A 25,452-nucleotide genomic window follows, 5' to 3' on the forward strand; every position below is an offset into this window, starting at 1 on the left:
GGGTAACAGTCAACACCTACTGCTGGTAGGATAGTGGAATGTGCCCTCAGGGAGGTATGAACCAAGGGCTGTGGGAATTCAGAGGAGGGAGGTGTTATTTCCAGCTAAGAGAACTGAGGAAGGCTTCCCGGAGGAGGATGAATCTGGCTGGGCCTTGAAGGATGACTGGAGTTTGATGTTGGATCTAGGGGGATGGGAAGGAAGAGAATTCTGGCCAGAAGGAACAATGTAAGCAATAAACCTGGGGGTAATCGAGGAGGAGCAAAGGCAGAAGCCAGGTGAGGGAAGGCCTTGAATGCAGAGCCAAAGGGCGTGGATTGAATTTGGGAGGCATTCGTAGTTGGTTCCGTAGCCAAGGATGGTCTCATCAGATCTGAGCTCCTGGGAGCTGATACTGTCTACCAAAGGGGCCCTGACCCTCCACTCCTCCCTATTCTTCTGGGCTGCCCTGGGTGCCTACAGATCCCTCTTCCTTAAGTACAGCTCAGACAAGGCTGGAGTTTTCTGATAGAAATGCTTACTCAGAAACAGAGGAAAAGTGAAAGCACAAAGTGTGATTGCAGAGCCTAGCCTTCTCCTGCCAAAGCGCAGAAAGCCTGGGTATCTGACATCCCTCCTACCGTGGGCTTAACCTCCCCACTCCCACCCTGTTGGCTGAGCCTGAGGCTGGGGTGGGGGTTAGGCAGAGGTGTCTACTCCGCGGGACCCTCAGCTTCTCCAGGATTCATTTTCTGCCCCCAATAGCATTTGCTCTACAGCTGCCCTGGCTCAGGGCAAGGGGACACCTCAGTCTTATCCCTAAATTCCTCCTCTGCACTGCTCTCATTGTGTCACCCAGAGGTACTTCCAAGATGTCTGCTGAGAATCAGGAAAATCATCTGAAGGCTGAGTGTGGACTGGTTCTCAGCCCCTCACGTGCAGGGTCGTAGACCAGTCAAAAGTATTGGCTTTGGATTTAGTCAAACCTGTGTTTGACTTCCACTTCTGTCCCTTGTGGACAAGTCTCATAATCTCCCCAAGCCTTTGTTTCCTCTTCTGCAGAAGGGAGCGGAGAAGCTCCACCTCACGGGATTGGTGGGAGGATGAGATGGGACAGGCACAGGGTACATCTGCAATAAACGATGATAGTAGTGATGATGAAGATGCTGAAGAAAAGGAAAGAACTAGCTAGGGAGGGAGAACCAACCAGGGAGGGAGGAAACGACCAGCAGCAGAGTCTTGCCCGCTGGAGCACTCTGAGCTTAGCTTAGTGTACAGTTCTGTGGCATTAAGTACATTCACACTGTTGTGCAACCATCATCACCGTCCGTCTCCAGAATGCTTTAAGTCTCACAAAACTGAAACTCTGTCCTATTTCCAGCTCCCCCAGCCCCTGGCAACCACCCGTTTACTTTCTGTTCCTATGAATTTGACTACTCCAGGCACCTTATACTCGTGGAATCATACAGTATTTGCCTTTTTGTCTTTGACTTCGACTACATAACATATAGTGTCCTCAAAGATCATCCATGTTGTAGCTTGTGTCAGAATTTCCTTTCTTTAAAGGCCAAATAATATTCCATCGTCTGTATATACCGCCTTTTGTTTATCCATTCATCCCTCCGTGGACATTTGCTTTCATCTTTTTGCTATTGTGAATGTTGTTATGAATATGGGGGTACAGATATCTCTTTGACTACATAGCATATAGTGTCCTCAAAGATCATCCATGTTGTAGCTTGTGTCAGAATTTCCTTTCTTTAAAGGCCGAATAATATTCCATCGTCTGTATATACCGCCTTTTGTTTATCCATCCATCCCTCCGTGGACATTTGCTTTCATCTTTTTGCTATTGTGAATGTTGTTATGAATATGGGGGTACAGATATCTCTTCCCGATCCTTATAGCTTTATATTTTAAAAGTACGTGCATGTAGTATTTATTTGGAAAAATAAATTACATTAAAAATTTTAAGGAGGAATTACAAAGCAATAGAAATGGAAGTTGTCCTATTTCTTCCCCTAGGAAGCCCCCTGTGCAGCCCTTGGGCCTCCAAGGGTCATTTGCCCCCAGGGGACACAGAGCAGGGGACAAAGGGGTATGTTCTTCCTCCCCCACCCCCTCAACGAACACCCGCAGAGCAAAAGCCAGCTGCTGGGGACCCGAGGGATGGTCTCTCAGTCCCCGCAGCGCTCCCGCCCGCCTCCCACCCCTTGCCGGTGGATTGGCCCAGACACTTCACTGCGTGCTGCCTGCTGCACACCCGGTGACTCACGGCCCAGGAACCCCGGGAACGCCCGGCCTTGTCCTGGGGCCCACAGCCTCTGGTTTTCCTATTTGGAAACTCCTTAGCCGCCTCCGCTCCCACCAGCCCTGTCTCCTTCCTGGTCCCCAGCCGGCGGGGGTTAGGAGAGCAGCGGAGCCTGGGGACAAGCGCCCTCCCTCTCTGTGCAGCGGCCCACGGACCTTCGAACGGATCCATGTTCCCTCGTCCCCAGTTCCAGAATCCCCAAATGCCTGAAAACCAAATGTATGGGATGGCAAAACCTGACTTAAACTGACAGGAGACTAAGTTATAATCTTTATTTCTCCTGCAGAACGGTGCCCCTCATAGGTTTCGCTGCAGAAATGTACATGTCCAATTACAGGAGGCTGTTCCAGGTCCCCTGGAGGTACTACATCACATAACAATTCATGCGCTGGATCTTTCTGAAATCCAAAAACTTTGGAATCCCGAAACCCGGCTGGCCCCCAGGATTTTAGGTAAGCCCATTTTACTGAGCAGTCAGGGCTCAGGCCAGTCACAGCTGAGAATGGGCTGGGGATCTCTTCCTAACCCATCTCCCACCAGACTCCCCCACCCTCTGCTGACCCTCTTCTGGTGAGTTGTTCTTATCTGCTTAGCCTAAACCACTGCTCTTTTCGGTAAGTGACCCTTTCCTGTTGTGTCCCAGAGCCGAGCCCAGTGCCCACCACTTATGGGCACTTGCTGGGAGGCAAGACAACACGGTGACTGCAGGCCGACCGGGGTTCCGACTACTCAGGACCCAGCCTTGGTTTGGACATTTTTCAGCTGTGTGACTTCGGACAGTTTACTTATTTCTCTGTGACCTCATCTGTAAAGGGGCATAATAGTTATCCCCGACCTCCACCGCGGAGGGTTGATGTGAGACCTGGCATAGGGCTGCCCGATAAAATGCAGGATGCCCATATTTCATGGGACAAACTTATGCTGAAACATTATTCCTTGTTTACCTGAAATTCAAAGGTAATTCAAATGTGCTGTATTTTCATGTGCTAAATCTGGCAACTTTAGTCTGGTACCGAGTTAGTCCCCAGGATATGTTAGCTGGTATATTAATGACAAATGTTGAATAACACAGGAGGCTTTTTATCACAGTATTTGTATGTGCCTAATCTTCCCTACTAGATTGAAAGCGCTTCAAAAATATTTATTCGTACAGTCATTCATTCACTTAACACTTATTTACTGGGCACCTACCATATGCAAGTCACAGTTCCAAACTTCAGGGATAAAGCAGTGAACCAGACCTGGTCACTGCCCTCACAAAGCTTCCGGTCTCTCAAGGAAGATGAATATTAAACACCAGTTACCCAGAATGATGAATAACCATTGTGACAAGCCCCGAGGAGAAGTCCTAGCCACAAAGACAGTCTAGGATAGCAGCCTGAGCTGGTATGGGGCAGGTGCCTAAGCCTTGAATTTTGCCAGCTCCTCCCTCGCACTCCTGCTCTCAGTGCCCCACCTGGTGAGGGGCTGGACAGTGGTGCTGATGGAAAAGGGCTTGGAGATGATGCTCCCAGTCCCTGGGGAAGGAGGGTTGGTGTGTCTAGCGGTGTCCCCGCAGTCGTGCTGGCCCACCCCACCTTATCCACACTCTCTCCCCATCCTCCCTGTGAATGGAGCGAGCCGGGAGATGGCAGGTGCAGTTGAAGACTCGGCCTGAGATCCAGGTGGATCTGGGCTGAATCCATGCCCTCATCTTCAGGAACATCTCCTTCTGGTGTTCGTTCTGTAAGCAGGTTCTGGCTAGGGGTTAAGAGAATGGATTTGGAGTGAATGATATCTCTTGAGGCTAGGGCAATCAGCTGGCGACATCAGGAGAGCGCGTGCCTTAAAGATCAACTGACATGACATTTGATGGATAAGGAAACTGAGCATTCAAGAGGGAAGTGAATACTGAAGGTCACGCTGAGCTTTCCTGCTGGAGCTGCCACCACAACCTAGGCTGACCCCCTAGACCAGAGTCCCTGCTCACCCCTCCCCGCAACAGTAGTGTTAAAGAAGGGCCCTGTGAATTCACTGCCCTTCTCCCAACTGGGAATTCCCAAAAGGGGTCACCTGGGAGCCCACAGCACACCCTCTCCCACATCCCCCAAGCGAGTTTCGGTGTGTTTCAGGCCCCCGGCGAGGGCCTCCAGGCCTCTGCCTGTAGCTCCAAGCAGGGGAGCCACTGAAAGCTGACCTCAAACAACAAATGAGAAAGTTGGCCTTGAAAAAGTTTCACTTCCCAAGTTTCACTGTGGTGGCTACAATCTAGGCAACGGCAACTGACGGCCTTAGTGTTCCCTCACCGGCTCCTTGCAAAAGCCCTGAGGAGCGTGGCCTGTGCTCTGTCCAGGCTCACCGAGTGCAGGACCCTCCTTCTCCATCTCCCCAGTGCTAGGTGCTTATTTAGGCCCCCTGGAAAAGGGGCTCCCTGAGCATGCACACCCCAACCCCTTGAATTACCCATCCTGCTCAGTGGTCCCCAATCCTCTGCATACCCAGGCTGAGATGTCCATGAGAGACAGGACAGAGCTTCCACCTGCTCCGTCACTCCACTTTCCCCTCTTCATGCCCACACCTACTGCCTTAGCGAAGACTCTTCCCTTTCTTTCCTGGCAGCCTGGCATCGTGTGAAGTCCTATGGCCTGATGTGTGGACTCTGCCATCAGACATCCCAAGCTTACCTCCAGTGCCACCATTCTTAGCTGTGTGTAGTAGTTCTAAAAAATGTCTACCAAATTCTTCGTCACTCTGCCGGTTTAGAAAAGAGGTCTCTGTCTTCTCTCCTTGAAGCTAAGCCGATCTTATAGAATATGGTGACAATAGGGTATGGCAGAAGTGTTGTGATGTGATTTCCAAGGCTAAGTATTAAGGACAATTCGGTTTCCTTAGAGTTGTCCAGGGACACTCACCTTTGGAGCCCTGAGCTGTAAACAGAGCAAGGCTATCATGTTTTGAGAAAAACTGGACCATATGTAAGTGCCTGACCAACAGTCCCGGCCAAGGTTTATGCCAACAGCCGGCACCAACAGCAGACAGCGAGGAACGCTGCGAGCAGAGAGAAATGGAAGAGCCAGGATTTCCTGCAATGTTGCCGGGAGCTTCTCAGTCAGGCCCCACTAACAGGTGGAACCTTGACTGGCTCCAAATCTGGCTTACAGGCCTAGAAACTCAATGTTGTCAGGGTCTCCAGAGATGGATGGACTCAGGGGGCCAGACCCCCTTACACCCTGGGCTCACAATAATGAGAGACACTGGCTCTGAGGGTTTGCCCCCAGCTCTTAAGCTAGCACCCTCATCCCTATGGGCTCCAGCCCAGACAAAGTGCTCTCATGGTCTTTGGGTTGGAAGGCATCAGTGGTCTGGGCTGTTAAACCACACCTGTTCTCTAATCTGTTTCTTTTCCTTCTTTGTTTATTATTGATCTCTCTCCCCAGTGGCGTGTGAGCTCCATGAAAGCAGGCACTCACAGGAGTTTATCTGTGTTGTAATCTGCATCTCCAGCACTTACAACCGTGCCTGGCAATTAGTAGGTGCTCAATAAACATTCCCTGAATAAGTAAATGGAGGGATGCAGGGATGGATGGACAGACGGATGGCTGGATGGTGTGTCCGTCGCTGTGAGGCCAGACCAACAACAGATTAGGCACTACTCCCTCCTCTGTGAGATGGGCACCATGATGGGGCCTACCTGTCAGGGGCACTGGTGGATGATTTGAGAAAGTGGACTAGTGCTTTTGCCTAGTGTGTCCCTAACGCTCAAGTGAAGATTACTAGGATTGTTACCATTATCAGTTGTCACTAAGCCACGGGTTGAGTCCTCTCTAACTATGCCTAGTGTGTCCCTAATGCTCAAGTGAAGATTACTAGGATTGTAACATTATCAATTGTCACTAAGCCACGGGTTGAGTCCTCTCTAACTAGAAGACATATTACGGGTTTTTGACACCCCTTGGACCGGGCTCCATGAAGACTCCCAACCCATAAGCATATTTGGGCTTCTGACCCTCCAAGCAGATGAGGTGCTTTCTTGGGGCTCCCATAGCCCCCTCATGTGTACCCGAATCCCAGATCTGGCACACTGATCACTCGTTGGTCTGTAAAATTCCAGGGTTTGGGGTCCGGGCCTCACCCCCTGTATCCCACATCTGCCTGGTGATGGGGAATGGGTAAGAGGGAACTGAGTTAGTCAGAGCTTCCTCTTTGATCACCTGATACCCTCCCAATTGTCAGGCTTTGACCCAAAACACCTCAGCCCCCATCCATCACACCATAAGGATTACCGTTCTATGACAGCCGAGATGGTGGGTCACAGGGCCAGTGTCTTCTCACTTTCCTCCCGGAGTGCCACTTGAGCCTGGCAGGGGGAAGGCGGTGGTAGCATCAGATGAGTCCACCTGTACACACGGATAAGGTAGCTGTGGCACTCTGGGAGGCACCTGCTGTCTCCACAGCCAACACGGCGGGGAGACTGCGGGTGGCTAATCCAGCGCCCCCAGCTCCCCACCAACCCTCCTCGTGGTTGAAGAGCGTTTCTGTGCCGTTAGGCAGTGCCTTTCTGGTGCCCACGGAGATTATCTGCAAAGGAGCACGGGCAGCCTGTGCCCCTCACCTACTTGCACCTGGGTCTGTCCAGCCCCGGGGGGGCGGGCCCCAGGCTGGGAGGGAACCCCTCCCTCCAGAGTGAGGGAAGGAGGGGGTGGGTTGGGGGAGACTAGTGCCGCTGCCTGGAAAGGCAGCCGGGCTAGGAGCCTCAGTTCTGGCAGTTCGGGCAGTTCTAGAAAAGCTACTTAACCTGTGCAAAAAGCTAGTTAACTTCTCATCCTTTTGGGGACCCTTTCTCCCTCCACAGTGCCCTCCGCCACCATAAACCACATCCTTCTCTTTCCCACCTGTCCTACCCAGCCGGCCCATTCTTCTACTTGAGCTAGGTGGGAAGTCTGCCAAGTGTGGCCTCAGCTTGGCCCACCTCCCTGTGCAGGCCTCTCTCTTGACTCCTCTGCAGCCCTTTCTGGGGGCCTCGGAGTTCTCGGGGCATCCCCACCCCGACCTCCTGGCCCTGGTAGAGACTTCCCAGCAGCCCTTTCAGGAGGAGGCACCTTTCAGGCCGGAGCTGGAGAGGGTGTCCTCCTCGTTTCCTGTGCAGCTTCCAAACCAATCCTCCTCCTTCCTGCAACCCTCTGGCTCCTTGAACACACACCGACCAGCTATGCCGCCCATGCCCCTGCCAGCGCTGGCAGCCCTCAGCTCCCAGCCACTCTCCCGCATTCTGGGGGTGCTCATTGCCTGCCACCTGCCCAGCCTCATTCTCAGTGACTCCACCACCCACACGGATGCCTCATCAGCACCCCGACCTCCTTCCCTCCAGACATCACTTTGTCCACTCCACCCAGCTGCCCACTCCCAGGGTCACACCCCAGACATTGCCCTCATTGCTGACAGTCCCGTCCCCGAATTGCCATCCTGACCATACCTCGTAGCCTTCCAGCTCACTTTCTCCCAGGCAGGCTCCTTTTAAAAAACCCCCACCCAGTGACTCTCCCATCTCCTCACCTACCATCACCAGCCCCCTGCCCTTCTGTCCTCTCTCCTTTCCACCCTGGAGTCCGTGGCCTACCATTTTGATGATGCTCTTGCAACAACCCCAACTCTTGTTTCCTGCTCCCTTTGTCATCCTCGCCTGGCAGAGCTTCACTGTGGCTGAAGCCAGCTCTCCACTTTCTCCCCATCTGCACCAGAGAGGCAGGAAGCTGCTGAGACAATCCCGTAGCTAGGCGGCCTGGGCTTCAACTCCAACGGGCCCTGCCCGGGAACTGTTCCATTTTCCCGGTGTGAACATGGACAGTGCTGGTCGGGTGTGAAGGTGAAAGAAATAAAGGATTCAGGAAGGACTTAGAAATTTCTGGCTGGGGCGATAGGGTGTACGGTGCTATCATTGTCTGAGATGGGGCGAGATGGGGAGAAAGAGGTTTGGAAGAGAAGCCAGGGCTTCCTACAGCTGGTTTTGATAGTTTCACTGCCCACAAAGATCACAGGTCAAAGCGGATATCACCTCCGCTGCCTCCGCCTTGGCCTGGTGGTCTTGTTAAAACATCGATCAGAATGTATCAGTTCACCTCGTAAAACCTTTCGGTGCATTCCCACTTCACTGTGCAGTTAATCCGAATGTCTACGGGCCTTTCGTAACCTGGCTGCTGGCTTTCCTTTTCAACCCTGTCCTTTCCCCTCCCCACTTCACCCCCATCGAACAGCCCAGTTCTCCAGCTCTGAGGAGCACCTTCCTCCCGCTCCTCCGATGCCCTGGGCTCTGCCCGACCCCGGCACCTTTGCATTTGCTGTGCCCTCGGTCTGCTGTGCTCTTTCCATGGCTGGCGACTTCTCAGATGTCACCTTCTCCGACAGGCTTCCCTATTACACACCCAGTGCAGCCCGCCGGTCACTCCAAGTCACGGCCCGTCACGTCACCCTGTTTGTCGTGTCTTTCACAGAACTTATCATAACCTAAGATGACCTGTAGGTTTGCTTATGAGTTTATTCTTCCCCACCCCACTCCCAATGTGGGAGCCTTGTTCATCTTGCTTGCTTTTTACGTCCCTGGCACCCGGCACATACTAAGCACTCAATATATAGTTGTTAAAGGTCTAAGTGAATGGATGGATGGATGGATGGGTTTCTTTCTCTAGGGTTGCCGTGAGGATGAGCTACCATACCGGGTGGAAAATCACTCTGGAAACTGGCCTGAGCCACACATAGTTGGTGTTTGGCTCCAGTACCACACCTGGCACATAGTAGATACTAAGGAAGTGCTGATGAATGAACTCATGTGACAGGAGGCAAGATTTAGGATGTGAAGAAAGTGTAGACGAAGTGCCAGGGGCAGGGGGGCTGTATAGGAGAAAGGAGTGGGGGAGGGGAGGACCCTGGCTGGCCTTTCCTGCCCAGGCTGCCTCACCCAGGCCAGTCCCTGCCGTACCCACCCCAGCTGCATCCTGCTGTTTCCCACTGCCAGCCCTTCGCTGACGTAGTAACCTTCAGAAAGCATTCTGCACTATCCACTCATCCTTCACAACTTAGCTCAGCTATTACCCAGTTAACCTCATGGATATTAATTGGACACCTATTTTGTGCCTATCACAGTCCCAGACATTCAGGCATTGGGAAAACAGCTGAGGACAAGAAGTGAGGTCCCTGCCCTTGTGGAGTTTATACTCTGTGGGTGGGACAGAGGGCACATGATCAGCAATGAAAACATTAACCTCCTCCAGGAAGCCTTCTCTTCCCCCCTTTCCGCACCCCCCCTCACCTGCCCCCGCCACCCTCCCAAATCTGGTACCTCTTCTCTGACTGCCCTCAGGGCCTTGTGCCCCTCCCCCACTACACTCACTGCCCTGTACTGTGAATTTCCATCTGTACTTGTCTTCACTTAAGAAATAGGAAGGCTGAGATTCCTGTCTTTGCCATCCCTATCCCAACCAGCACAGGGCCGGCACTTGGTGGTAACTGTACCTTTGGGTTGAATTCCATAGACTCAAAAGGTCAGGCACAATGTTGTGGGCTGAGGGGCTGGCAGGAGCAGAGCCTCAGCCCACGTGGCTGCGTGTTCCCAGAGAGCACAGGGTGCGGGGTGGTGGTGCGCAGTGGCGCGCTCGTTGGCGCCGGGTCTCGGTGCACAGGTGTCACATGGGGTTCTAGAGCACTTGTCTTGCTAAGGGACTATGTCCCGATTTGCCAGACCACCAAGGGTGCCATGGACTTGGTCACGCGTGAAGTCACATCTGAACGACTTGCCCTGCTCTCCTCCTTGCCTCACCAATGACTTGTAAAAGTTTCAAGCAAACTGTCTCTGTCTCACTCAGCAAGTGCTTGGCTTCGGGAACCTGTTAAGCTACTGAGAAGTTAAGCAGACTTTGGAGGCGCTCTCATGGGTGACCTATCCATATAGGCTGGTAAGGGGAACTGGGATAACGTGGGGACATCCCTAACCTTTGAGGCTGACGTCATGGTCATAACCACTCACCCACAACACATCTCGTGGTGCCAGTTCTCTACAGAGGTGGATGAGGTCCCTAAGGCAGGGAGGGCTGCACGTCTGATGTTCTGATGAGCACGCAAAAGGAACCAGCCCATACCCCGCCTCCCCAGGAAACTGTAGAGACATTAGAATCATTCCAAGAGCATTTGTTCTTTCATTTGGCAGGTATATATTGAGAGCTTTCTCTAATAAGCAGGTGCCAACCACTAAAGGAATAGCAAACCATGTAAACCATATGTGTCCTTGATGGCACAGAGGGGCGTGGCATTGTATAGGAGGAGGTGCTTGAGCTGGGTGTTGGAGGATGGGCAGTGTGATCACCAGGTGGAAGGGCATTCCAGGGGAACAGCATGTACAGACTCTTGGGGGTGCAAAAAGGTGTGAAACAGCAGGTCTTGTTCAGGGACCTGAAGGGAGCTGGCCGTGGCTCCATTCATCAAGTCCACCTTGTGCGCCCAGTGCTGAGCCACTTGGTTCTACTGATCAGGTGCATCGCCCTTTAAGATGATTTTATAGATGAAGAAGCTGGTGCTCAGAGAGGCTAGGTAACTTGTTTCAAGTCCTACAGTCAGTGGCAGAGCTCAGGTGTAAACTCTGTGCTGCTAACCACCACACCCAGGCTCTGAGGAGCCAGGGATGGCCATTTGGACTTGGTTCTAGAGGGCAGAGTGCCCCGAACACCTGCCATTTGCACTCCCCTTTCGAGAGACCTGTCATATCCTCAGACTTTCATTTTCTTCATGCTTGTCTTTAAATGCTTCGATTTTTAAAAACTTAAATTTAAGCAAATTTTTCATGATGTATAACATACATATGAAGAAATACACAAATCAATTACTTTTCACCCCTGTAACAAACACATTTTTCACCCAGATTAAAAAAGAATATTATGAGCCATTCCCCCAGCAGCTGGCCTCGTGCCTCCTCCCAGCCCCACAAGGTAACCACTCTCCAACATGTAACAACATAAATTAGTTTTGTTTGCTTTCGAACTTCATATAAATGGAACCAGAAAGACTGTTCTTTGTGTGTGTGTGTGTGTGTGTCTGGCTCAACACTTGTATAGCTTAATTTATTCATTCTCACTTTGACATAGTATTCCATTATGTGAATATACCAGAATGTATTTATCCGTTCTACTGCTGACATATAGATTGTTTTCAATTTTTGGCTATCATTGAAGAAAGCTGCTATGAACATGCCTGTGCATTACTCTTGGTGAACGCATGTGCTCATTTCTGTTGGCTACCCAAGAGTTGAATTCCTGGGTCAGAAGGTAGGATGGGTATGCTCAGCTTTAGTAGATTTGGCCAGTTTCTCAAAGTAGTTGTTGGAAATTACATCCTCGTTATCAGTGAATCAGCGCTCCGATTGCTCCACATCCTTGCCAACATTTGATACTGAAAGTCTTTCGCTTTAGTCTTGGTGGGTATACAGGGCTATCAAATTGTGGCTTCAATTCACATTTTCCGGATGACTTATATAGTTGGGCACTTTTCATCTGGGTATTGCCTACTTATATATCCTCTTTTTATGAAGTGTTTAAGTCTTTTGCTCATTTTGCTATTTGATTTTTTAATTTCTATTGATTCTTCTCATTGGTAAGTAAGAGTGCTTTATATACGTTAGTCCTTTGACGGATATATGATTTGCAATACCTTTTCCCAAATCAATTTATTTTATAAACCGTTATTACCATAACTAAAAAAACCAATATCACATGTCATAGGTAGAAGGTACCTGTAAAATAAATAATATAAAAATAAGACAATATGATTATATTCTAGCTAAATATCTGTGGCTGGCAGCATGGCTAGAGTCCTGATCTGTGTTCAGAGATTAGCAAGGGAAAAACAGGTGTCGAAAACATTCTGGCACCACACGGAGACTTTCTCCTCCAGGTCTTCAGAAGGCTGGAAAGAATCAGCAAAGAAATAACCTCATTTTACAACTTCTTGTGTCACCCTCCCCCACCCTTTGTCCTTGAACCTCCTACGATTATTGCACCTGCCACCCACTGTCTGAGGTCTACACTTTGGGAAATACGACTGTCAAGGATGTGGATGCGATGAGGGCTTTAACTATGGGTCGACATAATGAGATTGATGTTTTAGAAAAATCATTCAGGTGGCAATGTGAAGAAAAGCAAAAACGGAGGTAAGGAACTCAAGTTAGGAGAGGCTGAGCAGGTCCAGGTGGTCAATGTCAAGGGTCCATAGTAGCGATGTGCCAGGGACTGGGGTGGATATGGGAACAGGAAAGATAGGCAGTAGTATCTAGGCAATGAGTGGCTGAGCGATGTGCCAAGGGAGTAAAAGATGTCGGGGGTGACTGTGGGATTTCTAAATTGGATGACTGAGAGGACAGAGGTAGCAAAGACCGGAGAAGCAAATTATGGGGAAGGAAGCGATAATAAAATTAATCTGGAATGTGTTGAATTTGAACTGTTCACAGGATCTCAGAAGGAGATTCATTTCACAAATATTTGCTAAGCATGTACCGGTGGCAGGGGTGCAGCAGTTGATCAGACAGATAAAATTCCTGCTCTCATGGAGCTTAATGTTTGTGGCAAAGATAGATAGTTGGAAAGACAAATGAGGACAAGCAAGGTATACGCAGGGCTCAGGGCTCTGGGCTTAGAGCAAGTACAGCAGTTAAAGCTGTCAGTCAGAGTAGGTGAGCTTGCCAAGGAAGAAGGGCAGAGTAAGCCTGGCAGAGGGTGAGGTGGAATGCCAGTGTTACAGTCAGCAGGGGAACAAGTGCCAGCAAAGAGAACATCCTAGGAATAATCAGAGGGGTTGGAGGGCAGAAGCTGGTCACAGGAAGAGGGTTTCAAAGGTCTGTCACTGATGCATTCATTCATTTATTCAATCAGACTTTACTTAGCCTAACCCTTCCAAATGCCAGGCTCCAGGAAATAAGAGATGAATGAGAAGTCTCTGGGGAAAGCGGATGTGTAAACTACAGATTCTTAGGCAAGGCCACATTAAAAAGATTCTATTATGGAAGTACAGATGACATGTTATGGGAGCACAGAGGATAGGGACTCACTTTTTGGACCTACTATGTGTTAGGCACTGGAGAAGGCTTCCTGGAGAGTGGTCCTGGAGCTAGAGAATGAGAGCAGGGGCCCTTGACAGAGAGGAAAGGGCTTGAACAAGGATGTGGAAGCTGCTTGGCACCATTTTGGCAGCCGGGCATCCGCAAGCACTTGGGGACAAGAAGCCTGGGACGGAGTTGAGATCATGCCAAGAGAGTGGGCTGAATTTGGAAGGCGATGGGGCCATCGCAGGTTTCTCCTAGAGTGTTTGCCACTGCGCACTGTACCACCGAGCAGGCAGGAGCCAGAGCCCCTGGGAACGCTGCCGGGGGGCTTCTCTTCCCCTCCCCTAGCGGTTAGCAGGTGCCCATCCCAGTAAGTGCCCACTCTGCACGTTTCACAAAGACTGGAGAATGCCAGCTCCACACAGCCCAGCGCCTGCTGGATAAGGCCTGAGTCAGCAGATGGGCGCATGCCGCAGTGCAAGAGAGGGATGTAGAGTATGGGTACAGAGGGCTTAGCACACGCTCCAGGGGCTTGGGAGTGTTATCTTGGGAGAAGTGGGCAAGGAACTGAGGGCAATTATCAGGGATGGGGAGGGATGGACGGGGCAGAGGCGCCAAGGCCCAGCCTGGCAGCCTGAGCTCAGAACCACCCTAGGAGCAGGAGCCCTGGGCCAGCACAGAGCCAGAGGCCTCTCCCTCTGCACCACGTCATCCCACCTCCTACGGGTTCAGGCCCACCTTGCCTCTTCCTCCACTACACGTCGTCAGCCTCATCCCCCAGCCTTGGAGCTCAGGGATGCACTGAAACTTGGGGACTGGAACCTGGAGGGGGACAAGACTTCAGGGTTCCCTTGGTCCACGCGCACAGCAGCCCCAAAGTTCTCTGGAGCCCTCTGCGTTCACTTTTGAGAATAACCCCCTTGGACAAAAAAGACCTCTGGCGCCCCCTACTGGCAATTATGCGTCAACACTCCAATTCCTCAATCCCGCTGCCCACCCTGACTCTCACGGCCTAAACACACCTGGGGCCTCTTTCAGTGGCAGGGAGGTGGTTAGGAGCCCCACCAAGACGAAGGTCAGAAAGCCAGTCTCAAAAGGTTACATATTTTATGATTTCATCTATATAACTTTGTCGGAACGACAGAATTATAGAGATGGAGAGCAGACAAGATTGCCAGGAATTAGGGAAGGGGAAGGAAGGTGTGGCTATAAAGGGGTGGCATAAGGGACTGCTTTGAAGGCAATGGAACAATTCTGTATCTTGATTGTGGTTATATAAATCTATGTATATGATAAAATGCCATGAAATTATGCACAAAGACATAGAAACAAAACAAAACAAAAACAAATTGTCACAATCAAGGGAGGCTAAGTGATGGGTACATGGACTTCTCTGTACTATTTATATGACTTCTTTTGAGTTAATAGTTCTTTCAAAATAAAAAGTTTATAAAAAGAAAAAAAAAAACCTGGACATATCCATCTGCTCTTCTCAACCTAGTGGCACCTTTGGGATGCACAGGGTGATGCCCATGAAAGGAAATCTGCCAACTTCCTTAATAAACCAAACAGTCTGCTGAGGCTGGCGACAGAATATCCCCTGGAGGTGGTGGGGTGGGGCAGGGAGTGAGCGGGGCAGGGGAACTGGACCTCATAGCCCCAGTTCTGCCTGGCAGAGGGGCCTTGCTTGGTGATCTCAATGGGTCTTCTCCTGTACTGGCCTGAAGGGGGTACTTTTTCCACCTCTGATGTTCTGGCCCTCAAAAGGACAAAGTACCTTTCCCTTAGCGCTGCTGGGACTCAGGCCAAAGTCTTGAAAAAAAAGGCTGCTCTGGAGCTCTGAGAAGTGAGTCACTGTCCCACGTGCTGTCCTGCCCACCAAATATTCTAGCTGTACCCTGGGGCTCCTCCAGGACACTTTTGTGTCTGGCTCCCACTGGTCCCACCACAGAGGCTATCTCACCCCAGGGCCCAGGATGAAAACCACGGAGAGTTCACAAATGCTCCTGCTCCGGGTTCTGGGCCATGTGTATTGCATACACACAAGTCTCTGAGGTAAGTGGGAATATCTTAACACTGAGCTGACACTTCCCAAGACCTCCCTGCCCAGAGATCTTCTTGTTGTTGTCCTGATGACCAGTGGGTGCCATAGGACCCCATTCGTTGTGGCCCATAATGCCCTGTGCACTCTGTCCTCTGCCAGCCTCTCTGGCATCACATCGCACCCATGCCCACTGGATTTGTAGGCTCCCACCACAATGATCTTAGATTCTGTTCTCCCCACAAGCCTTCCTGCTGCAGAGCCTTTGCGCATATCTGTTCCCTCTGACTAGACAATCTTCCTTTAATTCCTCAACTTGTTGACTCGTCTTCATTCTTTAGTGCTGGCTCAAATGTGGGTTCTGCAGATGTATCTTGTGTTCCTGGAGGACAGTCACATCCCAGTGACACACTTTCAGAGTACCCTGCTTCAGAGCACCAAGGCCTAGATGAGGGGGTCCCTGCCCAGCCATGTACCTTCTCTGTGCCTCTCCCCACAGGACGAGGAATTTGTGGGGCCCCTTTAGAACCCAGGCCCTTCCCTTTAGACCATGCTCCTGATATGCAGAAATCCAGAATCCCCTGCCCAAATGGCCCTGGGCTCATCCTCTCAAGGATGGATCATGTAGGGCAGCAGGTTGCCAGGGGTTTTGGCAGTTTGCACTCGTGGCCTGGAGTGTCCACATGTGTGTGCACGTGAACCTCTCCTTGGGGTAGGATAGCTCTGCAAGTGGGAAACTCTTCTCACACCATCGTATTTAGGCAGAGAATTCGAAAGAGTCCAAAAAGTTTACACTAGAACTTGGCCCTCCAGGTCAGTATGAAAATGTACTTGTCAAAGTGGGAGAATAGAACATATTTTATTGAACAGCTGTTAGCTTGATTTATAACTTTATGTCGACGTATGAGGCCTCCATTTGTACTCTTGCCCCAGTCCCACTGGCATTAGGGGTGGGCTTGGGTCAGCCTCACCTGCCAGACCGTAAACTCCACCAGGGAGGCAATGTGCAGCTCCCCTGCCCCAGAGCCTGGCACAGAAGAGCAGATAATAAATATAGGCTGTGAGAAACAAATGAGAGAATCCAAGTAAAATGCTTGGCATGGTGCAAATGTCAATAAATATTAGCTATTATTGCTTGTTGAATAAATGAATGGGTGGATGGAGCAGGGGGCTGAGACCCATAAAGTGAGGTGGTTTGTGTATGAGGGAAGAGGGGCTGCTGACTCCAGGGCCCATACTTCCTTTACTGAGGTTATGCTTTCCTTCCCCCCACCCTGCAGGCCTCTCCCAGCTCTATGTGGCAAAGTAGGTACCAGGTAGGCATACTTGACAGCCAGAGCTGAGAGGAGCTAGGTGCTCCTGCCAGTGCTATTTCCCCTCCTCACCAGGGAAAAACAGCTGGGCGGGTTCCCTCCTCGCCTTCAGGGACCTCCCCAAGCCCAGACAGAACCCACCCAGCTTAGTTTCTTTTGCTTTATCCATAAGCTCATTCTGTGGTTGGTGGAGGGGAGGGTAGCCGAAAGACTCCACTTCACCCTCTCAGGAGGCTGTGCCCTGGTGTGAGAGGAGCCTGAGGTGGGTAGTCAGATCACCCACCGGACCCTGCACATGTCACTTTGCCTCTTCAAGCCCTAGTTTTCTCATCTGTAAAATAGTATTGTGCATAGAAATGGTACATGTCAGGTGGTAGGTGCAGGGCACACATTTAGTGAATAGGAAGAACCCTTGCACAGAACACAAATGGGTCAGGTGGGGCAGAGGCCCGGAAGGCCAAACGAGAAAGCGGATGAAAATGGTCCATAGCCAGCCAGTGAGAGGGCGGGGCCGGAGTTTCAGCCCTGAGGCCTGAGGGGAAGGCATGTTCAGCTCCCTATGCTGGAGGCCAAGGGTCAGTCCTATTTCTGCATCAGGGAAGTTGTCGGTTGCTGCTTCATGAACCGCACAGTGCCAGGGGCCCCAGAGGGTCTCGGTGAAGGCCTCAACCAGGTGCAGGCCTGAGGAAGCCAGGAAGCCCCTCACCCAAATTCCTCTTCCCAGCATGGGGCATGGGCCGTCCCAGAAAACAACCTCACCCACCCCCACACTCTCGCACAGGCACAGTAGGTGGTGCTGTAATAAAGAACAGAACCCGATTAACTTCAAAACAGGACAGATGAGGGGAAAAAAAAATCACATTTTGTGAATTGCCCACCAGGGGTCACCATACCCTCAGAACCGAGGGGTGCAGAGTTCGCAGCGGCCTAGAGACAGGTGGGAGGCCGAGAGTCTCAGAAATAGAGTCCAGTCGTGTGGCCTCCAGCTTCTATGGCGTCCTGGGACCACCATCGTTCCCCCAGTCCAGTGTCCCCAGCGCCAGCAGTGGGGGTCAGTGCGGCAGGAAGATGTCCGAGCACTGCTGCAGGATGAGCTCCACCACCTGGTTCTGGAACACCATGGTCATGGACATGCTGGTTTCCTCTGTCTCCGGCCGCAGCAGCGTGGGCCCGAACACTATGGCCACGCTCTGCACGGACATGCGGTTCTGTTCGCCGCGCTCGACCACCCTGCAGCGGGGTTGGGGTGGGATGGAATCAGGGCACAGAGCTGGAGGAGGCTGGGGGGATCCCGCCAGGGTCCACTTCCCCATTCCCGCAGCTTGCCCCGCTCACCGGCACAGGTGCTGGAAGAGCAGCCGCAGGGTGTCGTGGTTGGGGGCGGGCAGCGAACGCACCAGGTCCCGCATACAGCGGCTGCGCTGGGCGTGGTCCTGCAGCTCTGGGGACGGGAAGGGTCAGGGGGAGAGAGAGGGTCGGCTAGGCGAAGGGAACCGAGGGGGTCCTGGCCAAGGCGATGCCCGAGACAGACCAGCTGCACTCCTACCCCATCTGCGCCGTCTCCCGGGCACTTACTGATGGCTGCGATGAACTGGCGGAAGTGCGAGAAGGGGAAGAGGGGCTCCGGCAGCTCTCGAAAGAAGAGCTTCAGGGCACCAGTGATAACGTGGACGTCTTCCCAGCGCCCGTCGTTCAGGTCAAGACGCTCATCTGAGGCAAGCGGGGGCGGGGGGAGGGAACGAGAGGAAAAAAAGGTCAGCACCCCTCCGTGCCTTCAGGCCCTGGGGCAGGGACTGGGGACAGGCCTCACCGTGGTCCACCTTGTAACGCAGCTTCTGGATGGTGGCCAGGTTTCCGCTGATGCGGTACAGCCCGTCGATGTCTAGCCCTGGAGAGAGAGAGGCGCTGACTCTGGGTTTAATGGGATGGGGCTAAAGCCCCCCTCTATGATCCCTACTTAGGAGCTCCCGGTCTTTCCCTCCACCCCCCGCACCCCTGCGCCCCCCCGGGGTGTCTCCATCATGGGGTCCTGGAAGGAGGCCGTCAGGCGCTCGGAGGCCCCCCTAGCCCGCCGCATACGTACCGCGGGCCTCCACGGCGCGGATGCACTGCTGCACGAAGCGCGGCACCGGGCTCCTCTCGCGCTCACACAGCTCGGCCAGTGCGCAGCCGAACACCTGGTCTAGGGGAGAGGCCCATCAGCGCCGCGCGCCCCAGAGCCCACAGGCGCCCCGCTCGCCCGGTCCCTCCAGTACCTTTGATGTAGCCCTTCTCCCGCAGCGACTGCAGCGTGGGCCGCCTCAGCAGAAACTTGCGGAGCTTGTGCCGGACCTTGCTCAAGTCTCTCTCCTGGCTCCCAGGGTTCAGGGTGGGCGCAGCTACCGCAGGGAATGCGGGGCGAGTCAGTCGGTGGCACCGGGGTGGCCCGGTAGGCCCCAGCCTGATCGTTACCACCCCCCAAAAGATGCCCTCCATCCCCTACCCCACCCCTGTCCCCACGCACACCTGCTCCGGGCCGCGCCTCATCCTCCCGCCAGCTTCCCAGGCGCTCACTGGACCCAAAGTCCACACTGCTGCTCTCGCTTTCCTCCTCCGGGGGCAGGTCTGCGGACTAGAATCGCACAGCCTGAGAGAGACAGCCTGGGGCCAGCTGAGGATCCTTCTGGGGTTAGGGTGAAGGACCCAAAGTGCCCTCCCAGTGGGCCTGGCGATACCCTCAACCCCATCCCCGCAGATTTCACTCTTCCCTTAACCAGGTTAACTCCTCTCGCCTCCACCAGGGACCCTCAGAACATTCACCTCCCTTAGCTGCATGGAGCCCCTCAGGTGTTGGAGACAGTCATCTTGTTCTGCCCTACCCACCTCCCAGTTCCTGGCACCCTTTTCCTATATTTTTACTCGGCAACTCTGTACACACTCTACTAGGTCAGATTCCTCCCTAAGCGGCTCCCAGTTTTGAGCTTGCAGTTCCAGCTGTGACCTGAGCACTACCAACAACTACACCAGCATCACCTCCCTGAATCTGGATTCCTACCTCTAGTAGTATAGCCAAACACTACACCCAATGTTGGCTCCTAGGGAATGAAGGGTCAAAAAGCCCAAGGGTGTTTCCAGGTAAATAGCTGTCAGATGGGGCCTGTCCTACCTCTACTTATGCACTTGATATTTTGAATGATAGACTCTTCAATTCAACCCTTTTAAGTTTTATCTTCTAGTTTCAGCCTGTCGTTCCAGCTCAGGCTGTTTCTTAGATATTTTCTTTTCCTCCTGCCTCCCTTGAAATGCGACATCCATGTAGGATGTGCCTCCACCCCTACCTGGAGAGTCCTGCAGGGCCATCCTCAGAGGCTGGATTCACATACTTAAGAAAGGCTGTTTCTTCAACAGCTCTTTTGCCATCCAGCCATGAGGGGGGACTGCATCCGTAGGGAGGGGCACTACCCACTGGTGCCATGGAGCTCCCAGTGCCTAAGTAGAGGGCTCCACCCACAGTAGGCACAGCTGCCCTGCATAATGGCCAGCCATCCCCTCCCCCACCAGCCCTGGAGGCCCCAGGCTCTGCCTACCAGCTCCTGGATGCCCTGGACAATGGCTTTGTGCCAGGTGCTGATGATGGCCTCCGAATCGTGCTGGATCAGGTACTCTGAGCCATCTCGGCTCCGCAGCTGGAGGGACACAAATCACTCAGTCATCTCTGGTTCCTTGGGTCTATCCCTGTCCCCAGGAACTCAGAGCCTAATGGAACAAGGGTCTCACCCCAGGTCGAGATGTTCTACGTCATTAAAAGCAGTAGGTGACAACATCTCTGTTACAGATAAGCAAACTGAGGCTCAGTGACTTTACACAATGGCCTTGTTGATACAAAACTAGTGCATGATGGAGGAAAGATCTGAGTGAACCAGATCTGCATGGCTCAATTGTCTGGTACACTTTTCCATGCCCATCCCACCTCCTCATGAACCACAGAACATGGCAGGCCTTGCCCAGGGCACTGGCCAGCAAAAAAGGCAATGAAAGAAACTCCCTGTGGAGGCCCCTTGTCACTAGAATTAACAATGAAGAAAATATTAGGAAGAAAGGCCCTGACGGCAGATCATGGCTGATCCCAGAGAAATCAAGCATTCCCTCCACCCCATATACACACTGGGGACCTAGGAGTGTTGTCTCCCTTTTGCAGCCACAAGTCCTACCCCTCTCCCACCCTCCGGCCTGGGCAATGCATCCTCTTAGAGCCCACTTTATCAAGAAACACAAATTGAACAAAACTCAAGGGGAAAGCTTTCTGACTGCTCAAAGCTCTTTCTGACTAGCAGGTTGGGAGCACCAACCCACTTACTCTTATTCACTCCAAGGAAACATGTACATGGTTTGGAGAGGTCTGTGAGCTGGAGGAAGTACTGCCCTACAAGTCTGCTGGATGCTTCATCCTGACCACAGGCCATATTCTTCCTTAAGGAGCCCCAGAGTTTGGGTTTCTAAAGCCACTATTGTATACTTTTGAGAAGCCAGCAGATATCAACAGCCCAGGCTCTTCTGCAAACTGACTGCTGTCGAGTGTCCTTATTCCCTAACAAATCTCCGAAGAACAGAGTGAGGTGGTCGGCAACTTGGACAGATCTCTCATCAGCCTCTGGCTCTGAGTGAGGACCAAGACTTCAAGGTTAATGCGAACATCTGGTTGTGCCAGCTCACAACAACCCTGCCCCCTGGGTCCAGTGAGAGCCAGAGTCGGCAGACAACAGGATACAACTTCTAGAATCATAGAATCTTTGACTGCCCACCTTTTAAACTTAGACTTGAATGCTATTTAAACTGCTTTTAAAAATTTAAAAAAGAAGATAATGCATGTTCCACCCCACCCCCATCCCGACAAAGAATAGTAAACCTTCAGCAGGCAGCTAGCACAGCCCCACTCGAAGCTGACAGAGTTCCACCTCTATTATCCCAGAGAATAGCCTAACGATGCTTCTAAAACAATTATTATTTTTGGAAGCTCTCTCAAAACATAATTGATTCATATTTTGAAAGTTTCGTGCAGCAGGCAAAGCCATATAGTTACATAGCAATATATTTCACAAAACGTTTATCCTGTTGAATGGACAGGTGAGCTCTGCAGTCCCAAACCAACTGTTTTCGGAGGACTATTACTGAAGTTTTCTGTGGCTCTGGGGTGACTAGGAACAGCAGCTGTAAAATCTTGCCAGGCCCAGCTAACCTGGCCATGGTATAGAATTGGCGGTTGTCCCTGGAGAAAAATCCTAGAGTTGCCTGTAGGCCACTCCTGAGTAGAGGGAAGGCTGGATGGAAACTGCCAGCCAGGAGGCGGCTCCTCAACTTCCATTCAGGACTGCCAGCCTTCCCATCAGCTCGAGGAGCTTCCAGGGGGTACCATCTGCCTTCCAGTCCTTGCCAGAAAAGACAACTCAGAAGTGTTAATTCAGTTTCTGAATTCAGTTTCATCAAAAGTCCAGCTTTAGAGGTGACACTTTCTAGAGCATTGGTTGAAGGAGGTCCTTCTAGCTCAGGGAAGGAACACACCTAGCAAAATGGATGTCCCTCCTCGATTTGACACCCATGGCAGACATTGCTAGTTGATCACAGCATTCTACTCTGCTAAGCCTGGAGAAGACTTCAGACCTACGGATTAGAGTAGCTCATGAGATGAAACCAGTTCTGCAACCCTGCTCTATGGATACCCTCCGTCTAGAAATAAATGAAGCTTCGTGAGTCATCAGAAAACTATACCCTCAAGCTCTTTGCAGAATTACATTTTCGGCATGAGATATGAGGTCATGCTTTTGGCTTTCATCATCTGAAGCAGACCCAAGAGTCCCTTACTAAACTAGCATGAAGCTGCACATCAAAAATTTCTTCAGGGGCTAAGGGTTAGGAAAAAGCTTTGATTTCCCTCAAGGTCTGAGAATGTTCCCCACCCCCATCCCAATATTAAGAGCCATGTAACTGATCGCCCTTCTCTTCACTTTGGCTACCAGGAATTTTTTTAAGACACAACAACTTACGCACCTGTGCTTCATCTATCCCCTAATCCCTCTCCACTTTGATCCTCTTCTCTAACTTGTTTTGCCTGGCTTTTCAGTGGATTTTACCAACTGATCACGTGTGTTGTGAGCTACCTCAAAACTTTTGGAGACTGAGATGAGGGTAAAAGTAGTTTAAAAACAAGACAACATGAAGACAGTGAAGGGCATGGCACTGTGAGGGTCCTCGCCTTTGCCCAACTTGGCCTCTCTTTTTCTGCTGGGGAACTGAGAAATGTGCCCACTGCCCTGGTTTATTTACTGGAGACTCAGTCCAGTAGGAAGCTGAGCTCTGACTGTACAGAGCAGGTTTCCCAGCCTGTCAAAGTAGCCAGGGGCGGGGAGTCTCCTGTCTCAGGCCAGAGCAGCTGGGCTGAGAGCTGCCCTTCTGGGCATGACAGAATGTCATCCCCCAGAGACCCCCCCTACTCCTCACCACCCTCCAGGTCCAAGGACTGGTGAACTCAGCTCCTGGAGAGGAAACTGCAGAACCTATCGTGCCAGAAATACTGTGGATGGATTTCTGAGATGGAGGCAACCTTGGCTTTGAGCCCTGAGAATTCTAGCCCCGATTCTCCCCCAGGTCTCCCTTCTTGGGGCTTGCCTAGTTTGGGTCCCAACCTACCAGTAAGGCCCCTCTTCTTCTCCCCACCTCCACAACTCACCTCTAGCACATTCTTCTTGCTGGATTTGTCTTTGGGGGCCCAGGCGAGAGAGGCCCCCTTCAGCTCCACCGTGTACTCGGGAGTAGAGACCTTGGAAGGCTGCCTCTGTGAGAGACGGAGGAGGGGTGAGGGAGCCCTCAGCTCAGACAGGCCTGCCATAGCGCCCTGGCTCCAATCCACCAGGCTCCCTTGGCTCTAGTGACAGGATGGGGTCACAGCTCTAGAGGAAGGGGGCCCAAGGGTTCCTGGAACCCAGAGACTCTGGTACTTCTTAACCACAGAGCCTGCAGGTTGGCTGGTCCTTTGCTGCCTGTCCACCCAGGAGAGGAAAGGAGAAAGGTGTGCAGCCCCCATCCCTTCCAGCAGGGCGCCCAGTCCCCAGCTGCCCGCCCAGGGTGGCTGTAAGTGCTTGTCCTGGGGTGAATCTGCTGTTGTCACCCCCTGTCAAAGGCCCAGCTCCCTTGACATTCATGTTTCACCTTCTCAGACCTGGCCTTTGACAAGCTAGGTCAGATAAAGACTGCAGGAGTCATGAGCAGATGGGGTGATCCCTGCCCCGGGGGCCTGGGCCTCACCAGGCTGCCTGCAGCTGAGGTCTTGGAGTCCTTGAAGAATGTCAGGACGCCGCCCTCCAGCACTGTCCAGGAGGCACTCCAGTGCTTCTTCCTGGGTGGGAGTGGAGAGGTGCGGGGTGGCAGGGCTTGGATTAGGCCCTGAGCTGAGGCCCCTACTCCCACCCCCCAGGAGCAGAGCACAGAGTTTAATACAGCTTGGGGCACCCAACGGTGAGGGGTGGACTCCCCTCATCTCTCTGGTAACCTCAGTGTCCTCAGCGTCCTCCTGTTAATCCTCCTGGATTAACAGGAGCCTGGCATAGGGAGTGTTCAGTTAACATCGTCATTAGGGCCCACCCTGCCCTGCTCTGGGTACAGACAGATTCTCACCGGAGCCGCTTTCCCTTGTCCACTGTCTTGGTGCGATGGAGCACGCCAGCTTTGTCCAGGGTCTTGATCTTAGAGAAGGAGAAAGAGGAGACAGTTAAGGCGGTGAATCACGGTGGACAGATGCGGGTCTTCCCTTCAACCAGCAACTCCGCATGGGCTGAGCCTGAGTTTCTTCTGAACTCTCTTTGCAGCTGCTGCTGCTGGGGTGCCTGGAGCTGAGGATTCCTCTCAGCTCTCGACCTCACCCAACTCTGAGCCTGGGATGCCCGAGGTTCAGGTTCATTCAGCCCCGGCTAGTGCTGGGGCCCGCGCGGGAGACATGCCTGACCTAGTGCCAGCCCCCAGGACCTCCAGAACGCCCCCTATTTCTTCTGTGGGGTCCTGCCAGGGCCTATGTGCCCCTTTCCCTTACTTTCTCCTCAGGGGGGCTGGCCTGGGCTGGAGTCTCACTGTCCTGGCTGGATTTGCGGATGCTTCGAGGGGCAGGAACTGGGACCTGGTGAGAAAGACACTGTCATATATAATCCCCTCCTTACCCCCCAGGACTCTCCCTTCCCCTTTTGGTTACCTGGGGCAGCTCCCACCTAACAGAGGTGTCATCTGGGTTGTAGAAGTAGGGCTTCCCATGTTGGTCCTCCAGCTTTACCCACTGTGGGGAAAGGGAAGGTCAGGTCCCAGCTCGCCTCATGAGAGGGGAGGAAAACGTTCCTCTAACCAATACAGCCCCAAGGAGTTTGGAGAGTCAAGTGCAGGTGTCAGTGTCTTGGGCTGGCACAGAGCCCGCGCAAGAGCTGCAGTTTAGTATTAAGGGGCGCTACTAGTGAGAAAGGAAGGGTTGGGGACGTGTCCCCAAGGCTGTCTGGGCCCCTCTACTGGCTGCCCCTACCTGCTCTTGGGTAAAGTGGTTGGTGTAGAGCGTCTGCCCGTCCGGGTCCACATGGCAAGACCAACCGGGGGGCGTGGCCAAGGGAGAGGCGGGCCCCGGCTCACTGTAGGAGCCGGCAGGGGAATAGTCCTCCTCAGGGTAACTGGTTAGCGAGTCGGGATAGTCGGTCTCGGGGGTAGGGGGCTGCAGGGAGCAGAAGACAGAGTTAGAGGTTCTCAG

The 25,452-nt window shown here is 52.4% G+C and overlaps 1 protein-coding gene across 2 annotated transcripts in view; it reads right to left on the reverse strand.

The window, feature by feature from the left end:
• Positions 1-16,227: 16,227 nt before the first annotated feature.
• The window catches only part of ARHGAP27 (Rho GTPase activating protein 27), a 28,071-nt gene continuing 18,846 nt past the window's right edge, over positions 16,228-25,452 (reverse strand). For both annotated transcript variants that reach the window (XM_025045600.1, XM_015588082.2), the window contains 14 exons: positions 25,234-25,416; positions 24,916-24,996; positions 24,760-24,843; positions 24,348-24,415; positions 23,979-24,069; positions 23,404-23,508; positions 20,267-20,365; positions 19,206-19,311; positions 18,956-19,078; positions 18,784-18,882; positions 18,511-18,588; positions 18,276-18,410; positions 18,036-18,141; positions 16,228-17,930 (listed from right to left, as the gene is read on the reverse strand). In XM_025045600.1, coding sequence (XP_024901368.1) covers positions 17,753-17,930; positions 18,036-18,141; positions 18,276-18,410; positions 18,511-18,588; positions 18,784-18,882; positions 18,956-19,078; positions 19,206-19,311; positions 20,267-20,365; positions 23,404-23,508; positions 23,979-24,069; positions 24,348-24,415; positions 24,760-24,843; positions 24,916-24,996; positions 25,234-25,416 — 1,536 coding nt within the window. In that variant the 3' untranslated portion in view covers positions 16,228-17,752. The remainder of the gene's footprint in view (positions 17,931-18,035; positions 18,142-18,275; positions 18,411-18,510; positions 18,589-18,783; positions 18,883-18,955; positions 19,079-19,205; positions 19,312-20,266; positions 20,366-23,403; positions 23,509-23,978; positions 24,070-24,347; positions 24,416-24,759; positions 24,844-24,915; positions 24,997-25,233; positions 25,417-25,452) is intronic.

The sequence above is a fragment of the Pteropus alecto genome, unplaced genomic scaffold, assembly GCF_000325575.1.
Source record: "Pteropus alecto unplaced genomic scaffold, ASM32557v1 scaffold313, whole genome shotgun sequence".
Lineage (NCBI taxonomy): Eukaryota > Metazoa > Chordata > Mammalia > Chiroptera > Pteropodidae > Pteropus > Pteropus alecto.